The 18,615-nt window shown below is 41.7% G+C and overlaps 1 protein-coding gene across 1 annotated transcript in view; it reads right to left on the bottom strand.

Annotated features, from left to right (window-relative positions):
* The window catches only part of dym (dymeclin), a 71,354-nt gene that overhangs the window by 3,217 nt on the left and 49,522 nt on the right, over positions 1–18,615 (bottom strand). The window contains exons 15-16 of the mRNA XM_033647402.2: positions 14,623–14,805; positions 11,269–11,382 (exon numbers count right to left, since the gene is read on the bottom strand). Of these exons, the coding sequence (XP_033503293.2) occupies positions 11,269–11,382; positions 14,623–14,805 (297 nt within the window). The remainder of the gene's footprint in view (positions 1–11,268; positions 11,383–14,622; positions 14,806–18,615) is intronic.

Below are 18,615 nucleotides of genomic sequence, written 5' to 3'. Positions count from 1 at the left end.
TCATAGACCCCCATGTTAAAATGCACGACTTCAAAGCAGAAAATAAAAATGTGTACAGTGTGGTATAAGAAACGATTTTGGCCTCTATAGTGAATTTTGCCCTTCAGGACAACTGTACTGAGGGAGATTTTTTTTCTTATATTACTCACCTGTTTACATTTTATTAAGGCTTAACATTATGCATATACAAGGGCAGGGCTTCTTAAGTGACAGGCTATCTGCAAGGCGTCACTACAATCCATGAGTCAGATTCACCTCTCGCTCCTCCACAGCTCTACCCTCTGGTCACTACTGGCTCCAAAAAACTATGATGGCTATGGCCAAAATGCCGAATTCAAAATGGGAGTCCACAAACTAATAGGTGACGTCACAGTAGCTTGGTCAATTACTATACAGTCTATACTACAGTCAGTGGTTGCTTGTTGGGCAAAACAAGGGATTCAAATGAGCAGCTTGGGCTCCGGGGAACTGTGATAGATATATTTTATTATTTTGTGTCATTTATGGACCAAACAACTAATTGGTAAATCAATTATTTTCACTATGTAATGTATAACAAGAATATAGAGAAAAATACCAATCATATCTTGTTTTATTCACAATGATGAAAAACAGAGGAAAAGAAAATCCTCACGTGACAAGCAAGAATACGATAATAGTAAACATACTTGTTTGAAAAGTGACTACAGATCCTTACAGTTCAGTTCGACACAATCTCCTTTTATTACAGGATGTGCTGCTCCTCTCTTAAGTGTCTACGTAGGAAATACTGGATGTTCACGTCTTTTTCCAAACCTACTTGAAGCCAACACAAACCCACCTAACAGCAGGTAGGCAGCAAGAGAAGAGAAGAGCATCAATAATACAAGGGTACCTCATTAAATCCTCCTGTCTACACACGCATGTATATGCACACACGCAGCCAGTAATCAGTCTGCGGTGAAAGACAGACGCGGAGGGCCTTTATGTGATGGTCCCAGTCCAGTCTATTGAGTCCTGGCTGGCTCTATTCACAGCCACACTATCAGTATCATAATGACACAGACAGAGGGGCTACGGGGGTCACAGGCCATATGCCAGGCTACTGAGGCCAGACCACACACACCACCGCCATTGTGATGGCGAGACACAATGCAGGAGCTGTATTATCTGGCTGGTATTTGTGTGTAGGTGACTGTCTCGTAGGCAAGCTTACCAACTCATCAAATGTTCATATGACACTGATGGTGAAGGTTACTCAACCCAGGCTCACATTTACTTGCCAGTACAGAGGATGTGGTGTAGTTTTTAACTTTGAGATGGAAATGATTTTGTTTTTTTAGCAACTTTGTTGACTCTTGAGCACAAACAAACCAAAAACAGGAGGCAGTCGAGCTGATTAATGTCTGCCGTAATCATCTTGATAAATGAAACATAACTACTTATGCTAATTATGTCATTAAGATAATTAAAGCATTAATCTGCAAACACTGCTATGTCAACAAACGTGTGGTATTAACATTGTTTCTATTCTAAAGCATTATAGAATCAAAACTCCCCCCTCATTAAATTGCAAATATATGGGAAAAGTGCTGCAAAAACTAAACAGATCATCCATATGAGGAACATGTGGTGTAAGCAGTAACTGTCGTGTAATGTCTTTAAGTTATTGTTTTCATAAGAACATGTCTATACACAGACATAAAGCCTCTGTGGCTACATAATGTCACATACTGCAGGTTTCTGTAGAAGCAGGACATTAAAAGAACAATATTTCAGTTTATATGTTCTCTCAAACCTCCACTGGATTGCAGCTTAATATGAGGAGCACTTGATCATGACCTCTGCATGCAGCATGTTCAGTTTACAGGAACAAGTGAAACAAATCAGAGCTCGACTGTAAGCACACAAATGGTCCTTTCTCAGCCACAGCTGTGTACATTTGAATGCTTTGTGCCTTTGTATCCATTGTTGTAATTGGCCTAACATCAACAATAAAGGCAGAGCATTCCTTTCAACCCCTGCGTTATCCAAGGGTTAGGGGTAGGGGTAGGGTTACGATTTCACAATTATCGCGATAACGGAAATTCACCACAACCAACTTATTCATGTATCGTTCCATCCCTAATCCAAAGGTTACCATATCTGTAGCTCCTTTTACACTGCCAGACTTTCGGCAAATCTTGGGCCATTTTGCAGGCAAGCTGCAAGCGTTTAGACACACAGAGCCGGATTGGCGAGTTGATCCGAGGTGCCCAATTTTCCACCGCGTAGGGGTAAACATGCTGGCGGAACCTTTTTGATTTGAAAAAGAACTTGGCGCCCTTCCTCCATGGGAGGGGCTGCTGATGACTTGTGGGAGGAGCTATTGATGACGCCGCACGTGCCACCAACTGTCGGTGGACTAACAAGAAACAGCTGATAGCAGGAATGAGCAGCTAGTAGCAAGAGGGAAACGCAAACCTGAAAGACACTGTAAAAATGAGCAACTGGGGAGACAAGGAATTGCGCGCCCTCCTTGCCCTCACAAACGAAGAGGCTATTAACTGTCAAATGACGGGGACGGTGAAGGATGGGCCAACTTATGAGAGAATCGCCGAAGGACTGACCAGCCGCGGCTTCCCTCGGAGTACGTCACTGTTTATGTCACACACTGCGCTACACGTTTTGTTACATGCTCACGCCCCCCCATTGCCCCGAAAAAGGCGCATTCTGTATGAACAAAAGTAGGCAGGCGGCATTTCGCTGCACTCCCTGATTTTGTTTTTATACTGCCAATGCTGAACGAAGACTGATTGGGCTTTACTGCAAATTTGCACAATTCCTATTTAAAAAGGGCTTGTGTAACACCACCTCTAAAATTCACTTGGTAACACCTTATATCTCCCAGCTAAGAAAAAGTCCCGCACATAAACTCTTGTAAAACCACAAATTGTTATTTATACACTTCCGTTTTTTAGCAAACATAACCAGGCTAGCTGTTTTACTGTTTTCGGTCTATATGCTAGGTTAAACTAAATGTCTCTACCTTGATATTTAGCATACTGCTATGAGAGGGTTTTTTATTTTCTCATTTAACCAAGCACGAAAGCGAATAAGCATATTTCCCAAAATGTCAAACATCTGTTCGTGTGGTGTCACATAAGTAAAGCAGACAGTATATAATCTTATGAGCTGTCGAGAGACTAAGAAGTATTTAAGATGATGCACCTTGAGCTACTAAAACAAACATCTTCAATCCAAATGAGAGTTCAATGAGACAAGTGCCTACTGGAGAACAAATTATAAACCTAAACTGCAGGGATACAGAGTCTTCCCGCACACATCCGACCACTTCCACAAGCACAAAATGAAAAAAAGAAAAAAAAAAAGAAAAATGATCCTTGAATCACAATGGGCAACATTTTTCCTCCTACTTCTATATTGGACAGAACCACCAAGGGATTTGGTGCAAAGGGAAGTCTTGGATATCACTACATCTCTCACAGCAAAAATATCCCTGATTTTTCTAGGGGAAGAAAAAAAATTAAAGCATCCCCAAACTGCCACATCCCATGCTTAATATTATCTCTGTCCTTTATTTTTCCTATACTGTGGCTTCCTCTCTGTGCATATCTCATCTGGCTCTCTGTTGCCTTCCCTCCCTCCTCCCCTCCTCTGTTTTGTTCTCAGTCTGGCAGCTGTCTGGGCCCACTTGGCCCGGGCTCATATCAGTTAGTTATGGGTCCTGGCGGGTCAGGCCCTCGCCCCTGAACACAGACTGACTGGCTGGCCTCATATCTTCACTCAGGACTCGGTGTTCCCTTCCCGCCTCTGCACGCTGCTGTGCTGTCAGAGCTCGGTCAGACAGAGAAGAATGCGGCTAGGGAGCAAATATGAACTCACACAAACACACACACACACACACACACACACACTCACACACACACACTTACGTGCAGGTACAAACACAAGCACTGAAAGGTTTTAAAAAGTAAAATATTGATACTGCTAATTTCAAACCATATTTCACACAGTGGTGATACAGAAAATCCACCCTGAGGTTTGTTAAAGGTCCACTGCCCTAATTTCCTGTCCACGCTTACATAATGTAGATGTGGTTATGTTGATGTGGTCATTGAAATATTTACACTGTCAACACAACATAGTGGTGTGTTCCAGCCTCTTAAATGTGAGGTTATGTTACCTTATCTGTTTTCTATAAATGCAAATTGAGTTACTATGATCAATCCACTAGCGACATCACAACAGTAAGAAGAGCTCCTGTGTTTGTTGTTTCCAACACCACTTGGCTGTCTTTGTATTCCTTTTAAGATGATTTATAGAGGTGTCGGTAACAGTCGATCTCACACAACCGTGTACAATCTCTACAAAACAAACATCCATTTTATTGTCTCCTTCTTGGCAAAGCAGATAGAGGTGCAAACGCCACCAACTGGACTGGAATGTGGAACAAGAGATACATGTATAAACTTTTTGTAGCTGGGGCATACGCAGTTGGTGTGCTTGCTATGCGTACATTCTGTGCAGTCACAAATTTTTGGCTGCATGCGGACGCTTGTGTACATGGGCTGGTGAAAACATTTACAACACGTGGACCAAAGCGGAACCTCGCGGACATGTGGACGCAGAAAGTATGAAGCGGGAATTAGTCTTAGTGTTAAACAATTAATTGAGTTTGAATTAAAATAGTCGCAGGCCTAATGTTCATAAATATGTCTCTTGATATGGTTAATTTATGAAATGTTGATGCAACAACTGAAACTCTAAAATCATGTTCAAGTTTTGAAGATTGATAGGAGCCACCTTTATAGTTAAGGGAGATACAAGGTGCTAGTAACTTAAGATTAACTCTACAGAAACCCTGTTATTATTGCAGAAAGCACTATGCACCTTAAATTTGAGTTGTTTCAGATCTGTGATTAACCCAGAAAAGAGGATCAATTGTTTAATAAACCTAATTTTCTAAAGTGACTCCATTGTTCTGAGGCTTTACAGCGAGAAAATGCATTTACCCTCTGTTGTCAGTGTGTGGGAAAGTAGTGCTGGCCAGCCATAGGAGCCATAAAGGCCCAGGTACCAACTAACAGCTGGTAAGCCTCCCCACCCCCTCCGTCCCGTCCTGAGGAGCCAGAGAGTCTGTGGGCTATCACTGCTCAATAAGGCAGATTTCAGCCAGTCAGGCTAAACAACACATTCCTCAGGCACTGCCCATGAGAGCCACTCAGCCTCACACACCCTGAAACAACAAGCATACACAAAGAATGAGAGGGAGACGGTTGAGTGACGAGGTGCTGAGGGTCGTCCCAGGGGTATTAACCACCTTCTTTTAACCTTTTCTGTCAGTTGGGACCTGATTTCCATGTCTACGCCTTTGTGTAAATGCTTTAATATCACTTAGGTAAACAGGTTTTTTGAAGTCTGTGTCTACAATGTTCCTCTCACCTTAGGCAAGGTTCGGTTTTGTGAGTAAAATCTACACAAATTATTTACTTTGCAACTGTCAGCTCCTCCCAACAAACAGATTTCAAGGCAGCAAATTTAAGCCATGTCCACAGTAAAGTGGAAAAATGTGAAATGGCTGTTTATATGCTAAAATTACCTGCGTCCACACTGATGTTTTCTGGTTGTGTTTTTGAAACATCTGTCTACTCTGAAATGAAAAAATAGCAGGTCTTGTCTTCTTCCTTATCTTTACATTGGTACATAAACGTGAAAGTAGAAGTGTCTTGGCCTGTGACCTTCTGAAGTTTGATTCTTTAGTCAAAAAACTGAGGGTTAAATATGACACTGATGTTTTAAACATGTCCACACTGAGGTACGTAACTTTCTAAATTAATATTTATTTGTTTTTGAAACTTCTGTCCACTCTGAAATGCAAAAATAATAGAAAATTGTTTTCTTTCTTACCTTTATATTGGCACCTAAACTGAAGAGTCTTGGCCTTTGGCCTTTTTATCTATGTTTGATTCTTCATACAAAAAACTTGAGGTTAAATAATTTGGTCAAGACCCATGACTTTCACCTGTTGACACTGACATTTGAAATACATCCACACTATGGTACGCAACTTTGTAAACGCATCTTTTTCTTTTTTCTTTGCCTCAGTCCCCTTCAGACTAAAATGGTATCTTTCTTACCCAATAACTGTCTTCAGAGTGTGAAAACCTGTCTGTGCACAGGACAAACAAAGCTTTTGCAAAATAATGAGGGCCAGGGGCCATGTGGCAGTAAAGTTTAGAAGGATTTTCTGTCACCTCTAGACTTTTTCTGTGATTGATTATTTTAAATGTCAATATAGCCGAGCACACGGTGCAGCTGCTGTCATTAACCTATATGACTTCTTCATGGCAGCTCAGCAGCTTGAAAATGACAGCTGGTTAACAGGTAGTATTTATGAGCAGCGGTTATTCTTATTTTACTCATTCCACTGACAACAGAAACAAAAAAAAATATGTAAATGAGAGCAACTATATTGTGAATTAGAGCAGGAGGACAGTGAACGGAGGTGTAACAGGCTGTCTCGAGCTGCGTAGTGACAATCAGCTATGAGGCAGCGAAGTTACACAACTATTCTTTATCTCTAACTTTTATCTCTCTTTTCTTGAGATTGCCCATTAAAATGTCAATATATGAAACAGCGCAGATGCTGTCATCAACCTGTATTTAAGACATTTTTATCAGACGACCATAAAATAATAATTTAAGTTGAGCTGCCTGGTTGCTGTGGTGCAGTTTGATGTTTAGATCTGAAAAGAAGACGTGTTTCACTGAGGACAGATGTCTCTACTCAAAAAATCTGGATACACAAATGTGGATGCAAATCATTTTCCCATGAAATAAGAGTTCTGAAATTCAGTCGGCCTAATATAGACATCATCTTAGTGATGCTGCATACTTGCCAAAAAATGTTGGAACTTGACGTTGCTGGGTAATTTTATCTATTTGTTGATGGAATTTTATTGCGTATGAACCTCGTGTTTTCATTTGATCATGCCAAGTTATTTTATATATTTGTATTTAAGTATATTTATGTATGCATCCGTTAACTAACTGTCTGTGCCAAAACACTGCAATGCAACACTGGCACTTTCAGACTTCTCTACTCTGCAGAGTTCTCAGAAAGCTCTGGTTTTGGTTGGGGAGGACAGGAGGCAAAAAAAGAAATTTTCTTTAGCCAGCTTAGTGTCGACATGGCTTCAACTTCAGGAATTCAAATTTCAACACAGCAGATTAACCATTTGTTGACTTACACAGCATCCACTGACATGCACTGTGCTACAATTAAATGTACAATTGTAGCAAATGTAAGTGACCACAGGATAGAGTAACTCTCCTAATTAAGGAAAAGCCCAGCTGAATATCATGCTCAGACTCACCTTGTGTTTGTTTTTTAGAGAGGAATCCTGACATCTCTTCCTTGTCAGCCCTCTCCATGCACACACACACTGAGACAGGGATTGAGACACCAATACTCTTTCTGAGAGCTTTTACTGAGTAATTACCAACTTATCGATGATTCCACACAACATTAATCCAACCAATGGATTTTCGCGTTGGGAGCTGTATAGCAGAATGAGCTCATAAAGAGGATGGGAAGCGAGAGGTAGAGGGACAGCGGTATGTTTGAGCGATGGTACCATCAAGCGACGGAGACTTCTCCCCAAGGAGACATCGCCCAGATATACTCTTCGCTTCATGTCACCCTGTGGAGCTGGAAAGCACTCAGGTGGTGGAGAGTCAATGTGGGACTCAACAACACTTTTGCACAGAGACAAAGACTGGCACACATGGCTGCACACTCATCGACACACAGAGCCTACCACACACACACCCAAGCAGTCAGCTGTAAACACCAGTGGTGGAATGTAACTAAGGCCACATCCACCTTCTTATTTTAAAAAAATTTAAATGAAAAACAATCAAACAATCAATGTGATTGGTTGCTTAGTTAAAGAAAGAAAATGTTATGGAGATGACCGAAAAATTGGACAAGAGATTTTTTACTTAGACCGACGCTGATGTGAAACTGTTAGAAAGTACCACATTAGTATAAAGTGATGTAAAACAGACTGGTAACATATTATATATCGTAAAATTGTAATATGGTAATATATTAGAGCGGTACCAGGCGCGTTGTCCATCGCGAGAGGAAGCCATGGCAATGGGAAAGGTGCGCCCACACAGGAATAAGGTCACAAAAATTGCGTATATGCAGCTATTATGTTTAGGCTTGAAACGTCATGAATGCTAAAACTCAATCGGGAACTGAACATGGGTGTCCACGTCCTTGTTTTTAATAGTCTGCCAATCCAGACTAAAACGCAAAGTAAAACGGGGTCAGCAGCATTTTCAAAGGTCTCCGTTTTAGGCCTTCCAAAATGCTGCAGTAGTGTGGATGCTAGGCGGAAACACAGCAATCATTATGCATTTTAAAATGAAAATGTATTAGTGTGGACGTGGCGAAGTACATTCCCTCAAGTACTGTATTGAAGTACAATTTTGAGGTACATTTTCTGCTACTTTATACTTCTACACACCTCTATCTCAGAGGGAAATACAGGAAAAGACAGCTTTAGTGGCTTTGCGGAATCAGATTAATTACACAATGTAATTAACACATAAATTATGATGTATTATTATGGAAGACTTGACTGCACCCGGTCAGTGTATAGAGTAGAACATAGGCTCCACACACACTAAAGCATCAATAATTAAAATACAATGATAAAATATACAGTATTAGGGCTGAACGATATGGAGAAAATTTCATATCTCGATATTTATGCCAGATATCCCGATACCAATACGATACAATATGACTATGGGTTCAGTGAAAACTAAGCATTCTTTATAAAAAATTAAAAAAAAAAAAAAAAAAAAAAACGAGTCCGAACCATTTTCTGGAAGCCCTGGAAGTGACTGAATACACGGGAATCATGTGTAGCAATATGGTACGTTATAGCATTTGTAATGTCTTTGTGCCTGCTGGACGTCGATTGGTATGGCATTATGCTACTGAATGCATCGGCAATCCGACCTTGCTTGGGCTTGACACAGGAGGACCCAGATGTCCCTGCCGTGTCTTTTAATGCAAGGCACTGTTCATACAGTCCTCGGTAGTGTTGTCACGGTACCAAAATTGGGACCCATGGTACGATACCAGTGAAAGTATCACGGTTCTGAGTAGTATCAGGATACCACAGCCAAAATGAGGCAGATGTGCCTTTTGTCATTTATAAAAAGATAAATCACTTTTCTATAATACATCAATGATATTTCAATGGAATAAATTACTTATTGACTTATTCATACTTCAAAAACAGCATCAATCAGTGATTAACACAGGGGGGATCAAAATAAAATAAATAAATAAATAAAATAAAAATCAACCAGCCACCCTCCTCCCCTGACAATTAAAGAACAGTCCCTTCATAAGTAAAGAACAGTCCCTAAAGTGCGGTGAGGTTTGTGGAAATGTTAACGGCTCGTTTCTCCTCTGACACGTCACATACCTGTGTGCCGCTACGGCTCGGCTGTTCCGGTACTACTGGGCAGTCATGACACCAACTTATTCACCTGGAGCCGGGCTTCTCGGTCGCCGGTAGCCTCGCGTCACCAGGCTCTTCACGTACGGCGAAACGCCGGTAAACCACGTTATCTTGCGGCGGCCATAGCGCTCTGCCGTATTCCCGTCTGTGACCCCCGTTCAACCCACAACCGGTAAGTTTTGCCTTTTGTTTCTGATGCTGGTTGAAATCTGTACTCACACAGCGTGCTGAATGATTTAATTTGCTCGAACAAAACTATTTTTAGTCGCAAATGTGTTGTGTGTACTAGCAAGTTGCTAGCAGTAGCACGTCTCCTTCCCTCAAGGGGATGTTTGTGATTGGCTGGCTTTGTTGTCGATCCAAGGCAAGCAGGAAATGAGGTTTGTGATTGGCTGGCCGTAGCTGTACATTTAGGGCAAGCGTAAAAAGGATGTTTGTGATTGGCTGAGCTGTACATGCAGGTCAAGCTGGGGAAACTCATGGGGAAATTATATCGTCAATATCGTTGCCTTTTGGGATATTAATATCTTGCATGTTCATATCTCGGTATAGATACGATAACGATATATCGTTCAGCCCTATACAGTATTCTGAAATTAGCCATTATGCATAATGAGTACTTTTAGTTTTTGGACTTAAAGTATATTTTGATGCTAGTACTTTTGTACTTTAACTTAATTAAAATGTAGAATGCAGGCCTTTTTCTATTAATCAAGTTTTTCTACACTCTGGTATTGGTGCTTTTACTTGATTAAAAGACCTGCGTATACACACCACTGGTTAACACACACACAGATAAAAAGGTTGACACACCCTTACACACCCCATACATACATGTTCCAGCCACAGCTGACTGCATGAGTGTGTGCTACAGGTACAGCCCTCCTTGCTGAAGGACATGGCAGGGTTATCCACATGGCTCCATGTGTAATTCGACGGCTCTATGGTCGATCGCTACATTAGCGCTCCAAGGTGCCGAATGAGAGCGAGACACACAGAGAGAGCACATGGACTCGTGGCCACGCACCATCCCTCTTCCACAACGGCAAGCGAGACAAATGCCTTGCAGCCAGCCGCCAAGTATAGAACATGAAACACATGATGAAACATGCAATTAAGAGCTTCTGTGCTGGTGAGGAGCGGAGTGGGGAGACCGCTGGTTACATATTTCCTCACTGATTAATGGAGGAGCGCTGGGAAGGGCGGGGGTTAGCGAACCCGCCAGGAGTGTTGGGAGTGTTGGGTAACGAGGCGCGGTGGCAGATTTATGCCCCCCCCCCCCCTCCCCCCAATCTTATGTGCCCGTGACAAAGTGCCCCCTAGCCCCCCATCCCATCTCCTTGAAATACCATTACATGTTCGCATGCAGCAGGCCAGCGGAGATGGAATGAAGATGGGCATTAATGCTAATGAGAATTGGGCTTTAGCCTTTTGTCTCATGTCCCAGTGGCTCTTTCCATCTTTCCTTCGCCCCAGTCCATATCCCCATCACACGCCTCTCCCTCTCTCACCTGTCCAGACAAACTAATTCTCTTTCCCTCACCTCCCCAGCACCAATCCACCATAACTCGCAGCCTCTGACAACACACTGCACCCTCTGCACATGCACCTTGATGTCCAATACGTCCCACTTCTTTTCTCTTCAGCCAGTCTCATATTTCATTGCACTTCGTCTCCAGGCTCACCCATTATGTCCGTCCCCCTGCTGTGTATCTGTGTGTGTGTGAGAGAGATTTACCTTCAGTCTGTCTGTGGGCAGGGCCTGGGCTCCTTTCATAATGACTTCCTGAACCCTCTCAACAGACAGGTCACTTCCCGCCTGCTCCAGACGCTGACTGAAGAAGCCGATCACCTAAAAGGTCACATGAGAGGAAACGGTCAATCACAATGCAGAACCTAAATTTGCCAGAGATACATTTGGTCTAATAGAGATGATTTCTAATGCATACAATTCAACATATATGAAAATATGCTCACTTGCTTTCATGGTGAGAGTTTGATAAGAAAATACCACTCTCATATCTGTTCAGTTAATATGAAGGTACAGCCAGGAGACAGTTAGCTTAGCATAACGACTGGAAGCAGGGGGAAACAGCTCGCATCGTTCTGTCCAAAAGGAACAAAATCTGCCTACCAGCGCCTCTAGAGCTTGCTTAGTACCATTTTGAATCTCATTGAAAATTTAAACAAAAAAATGTAAACATACTTAAGACCACAACCTGTTGTACAATTTGATTTTGAGATACCTGATTTTATCATGGACACACCTGTATTAGCGTGTTCTTGGTACATACATATGTAAAGAGTGCATACCAGTAAAAAATGTGTATAGCCGAGTTAAATTTTCCTCAATTCAAGTTCAACTATCTTTGATTTGTATGTTTTTATTTAAGTATTTTGAAGCTCAAAATGAACAGTACATATATCCCCCTTTTTCAAAAATTACCCCATTTATGCATTGGTTTTTTATGCAGGAAAACTTGCTAAAAATAGGCGACAGACCACATATACCACTGTGTACACGACTCTGCAGTAGATGAATATGCCTTTCTTTTTGTTTTTTGTTTTCTTTCTGGTGTGTCACGTCACGTCACAAACACTCCAGAAAACAGGTGAGTAAACAGTAGAAAGCAGCATGGTGGTCAGTGGAAAACATCACCGTGGTAACGTGATTAAAACTTGGCACTGACTAATTTGGAACAATGTTCGAGCACTGCTTGGATGGAGATGGACAGAGTCTGTGGCTGGAAAAAGGATGAGAATTAGCACGTCCCCCCCGGGTGTCCATTTCCATCACTGCTAATTGGAACTGGTGCCGATAAATACTTTTGACTACTGCAGAGAAATTCGTCCTGGGAATAAATTCAGATAGTAACCTTTCCCACTGAATGCCTTACTGTTTTTTTTTCTTATTATGTGTCACGTTCAACGGCACAAACATGCTGGAAAACAGGTTAGTAAACAGTAGAAAGCAGCATGGAGGCCAGTGGAAAACAACACAGTGATTACTTCTTCAAAACTTGGCACTGACTAATTGGAACAACATTCAAGTGCTGCTGGGATGGAGGTGGACAGAGTTTGTGGCTGGAAAAAGGCCGAAAATTAGCACTTCACCCCAGGTGTCCATTTCCATCACTGCTGACTGGAGCTGGAGCCGATAAATACTTGTGACTACTGAAGAGAAATTTGTCTCAGGAATGAAATCAGATAGAAACCTTTCCCCCAAAGACAAAAGGCCAGTAGTTAGTGGGTTTATTGTCCAGTGGGAAAGGGGCTCCATAATAACTGTCAACTGTAAAATATCTTCATCACAAAATGTTTGTATTGGTCTGAGTTTATGTAAGAAAACAAAAATATTAGCTGATATACCATTATATTACTGCTACAGTTCTCAAGTATCAGTGTTGGCCTCAGTACTCCAGTATCTGCCCGCACTCTAATCTAAATCTTCCACCATTAAATCCTGTTCCTGTTTCTTGGCACACAGGATCTCATGTAATCTTGATCCCACCGAGGTTTAATATCAACTCCCAGTTCCGTCATGAAGCTCTTTGACTCTTTTAATCCCTCTGTTTGGAGCTGTCACATGTTGATGTTGCAGCAGCCACACCCTATATGATGACACTGGGTGCAATATGGAGATCTAAGTTAGAACAAAGTGGCATCACGCTACATATAGAGGGCTCCGTTCTGTAAACACTAACACTGGCAAATGTTCCAACTTGTAACAATACATGTTAACAGAAAAACAAGCTTTCTGCTGCTTTTGCATCAACACCCAACAAAACGGGTTGTCATGTTTCCTAGCAACAGTAAGTTGCTCCAAAAATGGGTCTATATTATGCAGGGATACAGAGCTACATATAGCATAATTTAAATGGCAATTATATGACATTACTGATTGCAAGTATTTGCAAATAATTGCAAATAATTGGATAAAAGTTGAGAAATTGGCTATAAAACTGCATGAGTTCTGCTTTAGAAAGTGAGAAACCTCTAAAACAAATTGAAAATGCTATGGACATAGGCTCAGCTAATATGCCTGTAGGCTACATGCTCAGAAAGTACATACATGCAGTATTTCAGATTACAAATTCACCATAGGGTTTGAGCATGTTTCATCCCACTTAAAATGAACACTTCACTGGAGCTCAAATTATCTGATGCCTTCTGGGTTTAAGCCCAAAAAGAGATCAAGGAAACTGTATTTTGCGTTTCCACTGCTGTGCTAGCCTCTTCCCCGGAGAAATGTTTGATATTTGATCATTAAAAAAAACTCTAGGTATTACTGATTCTTTTTAATGCTCTTTTTTGTCAAACCAACAGTGAAAAATGCATCTACAGGCAATGTTTTCTCTGCTCACGCTCTGTGGTTGCTTTAGAGTTCAAACACACCAGAGCTTACATGAGCACTGTATGTGTGTGTGTATGTGTGTGTCTATCTAATACTAATCTCTTCATTAACTCCGAAGGCCTCCCATATGGGGTTAATTTAGAGGAGCAAAAAAACGGCCCCTCATCCTGAATCTCATGCTCACATACACGGATTTGCAAGCGCAGGGAAGGCTTCGGAGAATAGCCTCGGGGAGACTGACTTAACTGAGGGATTCTAGATAGCATGCTTCCCTCATACTTATGGATAACAGCAAAACCCATGGCTATGTATGCAGCAACCCCCATCCCTCACACATACGCACTCATACACACCAAAGCTTCCTTTGCTCCTCTATATGACAAATACAACTCTGAATGACAGCTTTCTCTCACACTCTTCCTTCCTCCCCCAACACTCAATGAATATTTGACACAGCCTCTCGACACAAGGGGACTGATTAATTCATCAATACTACTTAAGCTCACAGGGCTCGGCGTGCCGTACAGTCCAACTGCACACTATGTTAACGATGCAGTTCGCATATGTTCCAGCGCTGCCTGGCTTTTTGAAACTTTCCCTGCAGACTGAGAGGACATTCAGGGGAAAATCTGTGTAACCTTGATCTATGGAATAATTACCACAAATCAGCCATGAGGCAAAGCGCTCTCAGGCTTGAGCTTCTCTTAATTCACTTCTGATATGAAAACTTCGACTGACCGTGTCCAGGTTCTGCATGATGTCCTGGAAGGATGGGTGTGTCCTAAACTGCTCAAAGAGCTCCCTCTTGTAGAGCAGCGCGTACACCAGGTTGGGGTTGTGGTGTAGAGAGTTGCACAAGCAAGAGTTGATGATTTCCAACATCATGCGGATCACCTCCTCAATCACATTCAGGTCCTGTGCCTGGGGGGAGAGGGAGGATGTAAAGGTTAATTGGTTTCCCACTACACTGGTTTCACTTATAATGGTGTTTTTTAAATGATTGCTTCCTGATAGATTGATCAGCAGGGGGGAACAGAGAGGTGGAGGAAACGGCAGAAGGAGGGAAAGAAGGATGAAAGTTGACAGCCAAGGTCTAAGTGAGGGACAGATAGGTGACCTTGTGCGCCACAGATCAGGTCATGTCACAGCAGGTTTCCTCTTGGGGCAAAGACAACTGTCGGTAAGTGACAGGTGACAGTATGAGAGGAGAAGGGTGTGGGAATGATGCGGTTTAGTGGCTGACGTGATATGTTACTTACAAAGTTCTTCAAGCAAGGTAGGCTTGTCACAACTCAAAGTAAAAGCAATGACATTCAGAAATACAGATATCAAGCAGAGAAAACTACACATCACAGAGCTGTAAAAGGCAGGAGCTTGTATGTATGAGTGTACTGCAGTTACAGGAGCTCAAGCTCCGTTAAAGGAGTAGTTTGACATTTTGGGAAATACAACTTCTCAATTTCTGGGTGAAATGAGAGGACAGATACCATGGAGAGTCGGCGTAGCTTAGCATAAAGACTGGAAACATCATCCCATCTAGCCACTTGCATCCAATCAAGTATTGGAGTTCTAACACACCAAGCTGAGGGTCGGCTGTTGGTCAGTGTCGGGCCGTTGATGAGTGTCTGTTGCCCTAGTTTTTGTGTTTTGTGCAGCACTGTTGGCACTAGTTGGCCCTTGACATTTTGTTTTCTGGCTGAATCTGCATCAGAGACGGCGGTGCCCATCAGTGAATGAAATCACTGTTATTGGCAGTTCAGCTCAGCGCATGAGAAGAGAAAAAGAAGTGAGGAAAGTAAACAACTACAGTCATTGCCATTGATTTCTTTAGCAGAACCAGTCCGTAATTGTTTGTGTTATTATTCGCGAGCGTGCAGTAGATATTCTTTGTTCTTACAATGTCCTTTCAACCCTACCCAATCCCACTTCTCTTGCCTTAACCTAACCAATACAACTAACTAAGGCAACAAGTACTTGCCAATCATAAGAAGAGTAGAGCAAGTCAATCTTTCCCTATCCTCTGATTTTCAAATTTGTGTCCTGACAGTCCTCTGATTTCCCTTTTCGAATGACTAATACAGACTACCGCCGCCTGCTGGTATGGAAAATTATTTCCTCTCGTGCAGGTGCAGAACATATGTGCTAGTTGGCTATTGGCTGTAGTCTTTGCGGCGTGTCCAAGTAAAGAGACACAGACAATGTGGGGCGACACAACAGTCAGCCTTTGTTGCCACAAGTTCTTTACATATTAACACACATACCAAGATGCGCAGCAATATAACAGGACACCATGCAACCCAATTAGACTGAATATAATTCCAAACCTGCCCTGATTTCTTGGTTTGAGAATAGTCAGGAGAACACATTAAGCTACCAGTTTATTAGGTACATCTGAGCCATTTAAATACTCCTACATTTGGAAAGCTTCAGCTTATTTGAGACTGTGAGCGTTTTGGTGCTATAAAACTTTTGACCTTTGTACCACCAACTGTAGCTCTTAAATATAGTTATCCCACAGCCACACATCACTACTTTGGTACTTTCAAGGAAATTGGTCTTCTCATTATTGTGGAAATCTAAGCAGCAAGGTAAAATCTAATCAGACGATCTGCTCTACTGTGGTTTAAGAACAGAGATTCTATCATGCATTGTTCTTCTGTTACTCTGCTCATAACAATGTGTCTACACAGACTCACAGACAGACAGACAGATAGACAGACGCCGCAGTGACGAGATAACGTCCCACACGGCTTGTACCATTGTGGCACAGAAAGGAAACGACAGAGAGACTGTGGGAAAACGAATAATCTTTTAAGAGATAAAAAAAACAGGCAGCGAGGAATTGGCGAATACAGTTCAAGACATGATGTATGATTTCCCGTGGTGTGACAACTGCGGGCAGAGCATTGCAAAATCTATCATGTACTGATGGTATTATAGATAAGATCCCTAGAAGATTCAGTCAGTTTCCAAACCAATCTAAAAATACAGAACAATGAATAGTAACATGCTTCATCTCAAGGAAAACAAACACGACTAGCAAAATGGACTTGAAGGAAGGCGTGCTGTTCTTTTACTTGCCAAAAAGCAAAAACAATAAATATATAGGACTTCGGTACAAGATCTTATAGCAAGTGTATTTGAAAAAAGTGTTCCATCAAATGCAGAGAAGCTGATTTGCCTGAGATGTATCTGCTCCCTAAACAGCATGTCTATGTCGGGCAGAACAAAGACAACTAAGAAGAAGCTAAGACAAAAATGCAGACTAAGAGAATGCAGGAGTCAAGAACATTCAAAGTAGCTTAGCTTAATGCGATCATGCACTAATGAAATAAGTCCAATTGCAGAATGACCAACACTGTAACACACACGGTAAAGATCCTCTAACCCTGATCCTGGGTCTGTATGATTAGCAGGAATAGCATGACCGAGTCGCACTGAAAAGCTGTATGATTTTCAGTAAATCTGATAATGAACAGGACCGCGAGGCCCCGCAAAGAGTGATTCCTTCAGCTGAACATACAATAGGCTCTGCTCTACCCTGCCTAAAGAATATTTATATCAAGCATTGCAAGACTGTCAGGATAATGTCGTTTTCTACCTGCTGAAGTCAGGAAGAAGGTACCAAATATACCAGGCCAGCACTGAGAGGCTCAGGAAGAGCTTCTACACTCAGGCCACTGACCAAAGTCCTTCTTTTTACAGAAACATTTTTATAAGAACGCCTTAAACTAGTTATTAAAAGATGGAGACCAGGATCTGATTCAGAGATGTACTGAGTGGGATACTTAACAGTTGAAAAATTAATGTGTAATGGCTTTAATGGTTCTAAATTACTAACACTGCTAAAATTACTTTTAATATTGGCCTATATATCCAATCTGTATTGGAAAAATAAACTCAATACAGGCATTTAACCCTAAAATACAAAGAAAAACTTTCATGGTATACACACTGAGTACTCACATCAGAATGACTGGACCGTCATGTCTGTATTAATCATCAATGGGCTATTCTACAGCAGACAGTTTGACTTGTTATATAAGCGCAGGCTTTACTGTTAATATATTAATGTTATTAGGCTCCGTTCCATTCAAGTGTCTTTCAATGTCTTCCTAACATGTTCACTACATGTCTACATAAAACAAATATAAGATTAATTCTACATGACAGCCTCTCTCCTCTGTTAACATGTGCCTCTACAGCAAGTATTCAGCAGATATGCATAGCTTTCCTTTTTTTTAAATTTTTTTTATTAAGATATTTTCCTGGGCATTTTAGCCTTTAATTGACAGGACAGGTGAGTGTGAAAGGGGGAGAGAGAGAGAGGGAGTGACATACAGCAAAGGGCCACAGGTTGGACTCAAACCCAGGCCGCAGCGGCAACAGCCTTGTACATGGGGCGCCTGCTCTATCCACGAAGCCACCGACACCCCATGCATAGCTTTCCTGCAGTGTGTGGGCATCAAGTCACATACAGACCACCACTCTTTAGCTATTACAAAAAAAGCAGCCTGTATAACAATCACGATGTGACAGTAGCCCAGAAAGCAACTAAATAGGTCTGTGACATTTAAAAAGTGACACCTGAACAAGAAAATAAGCAAAACATCTCAACTGCATGACTGTATCATTGCAACAATTGTAGGTTTCTGAAAAAGATAAATAATTGGTCCCAAAACTCGAATCACTATCTGGCCGTAGACAGATCTCATCAGAAACTTCCTCAGG

The sequence above is a fragment of the Epinephelus lanceolatus genome, chromosome 19, assembly GCF_041903045.1.
Source record: "Epinephelus lanceolatus isolate andai-2023 chromosome 19, ASM4190304v1, whole genome shotgun sequence".
NCBI lineage: Eukaryota > Metazoa > Chordata > Actinopteri > Perciformes > Serranidae > Epinephelus > Epinephelus lanceolatus.
Note: the sequence above shows the minus strand (reverse complement) of the source record. Positions and strands in the feature narration are given on the sequence as shown.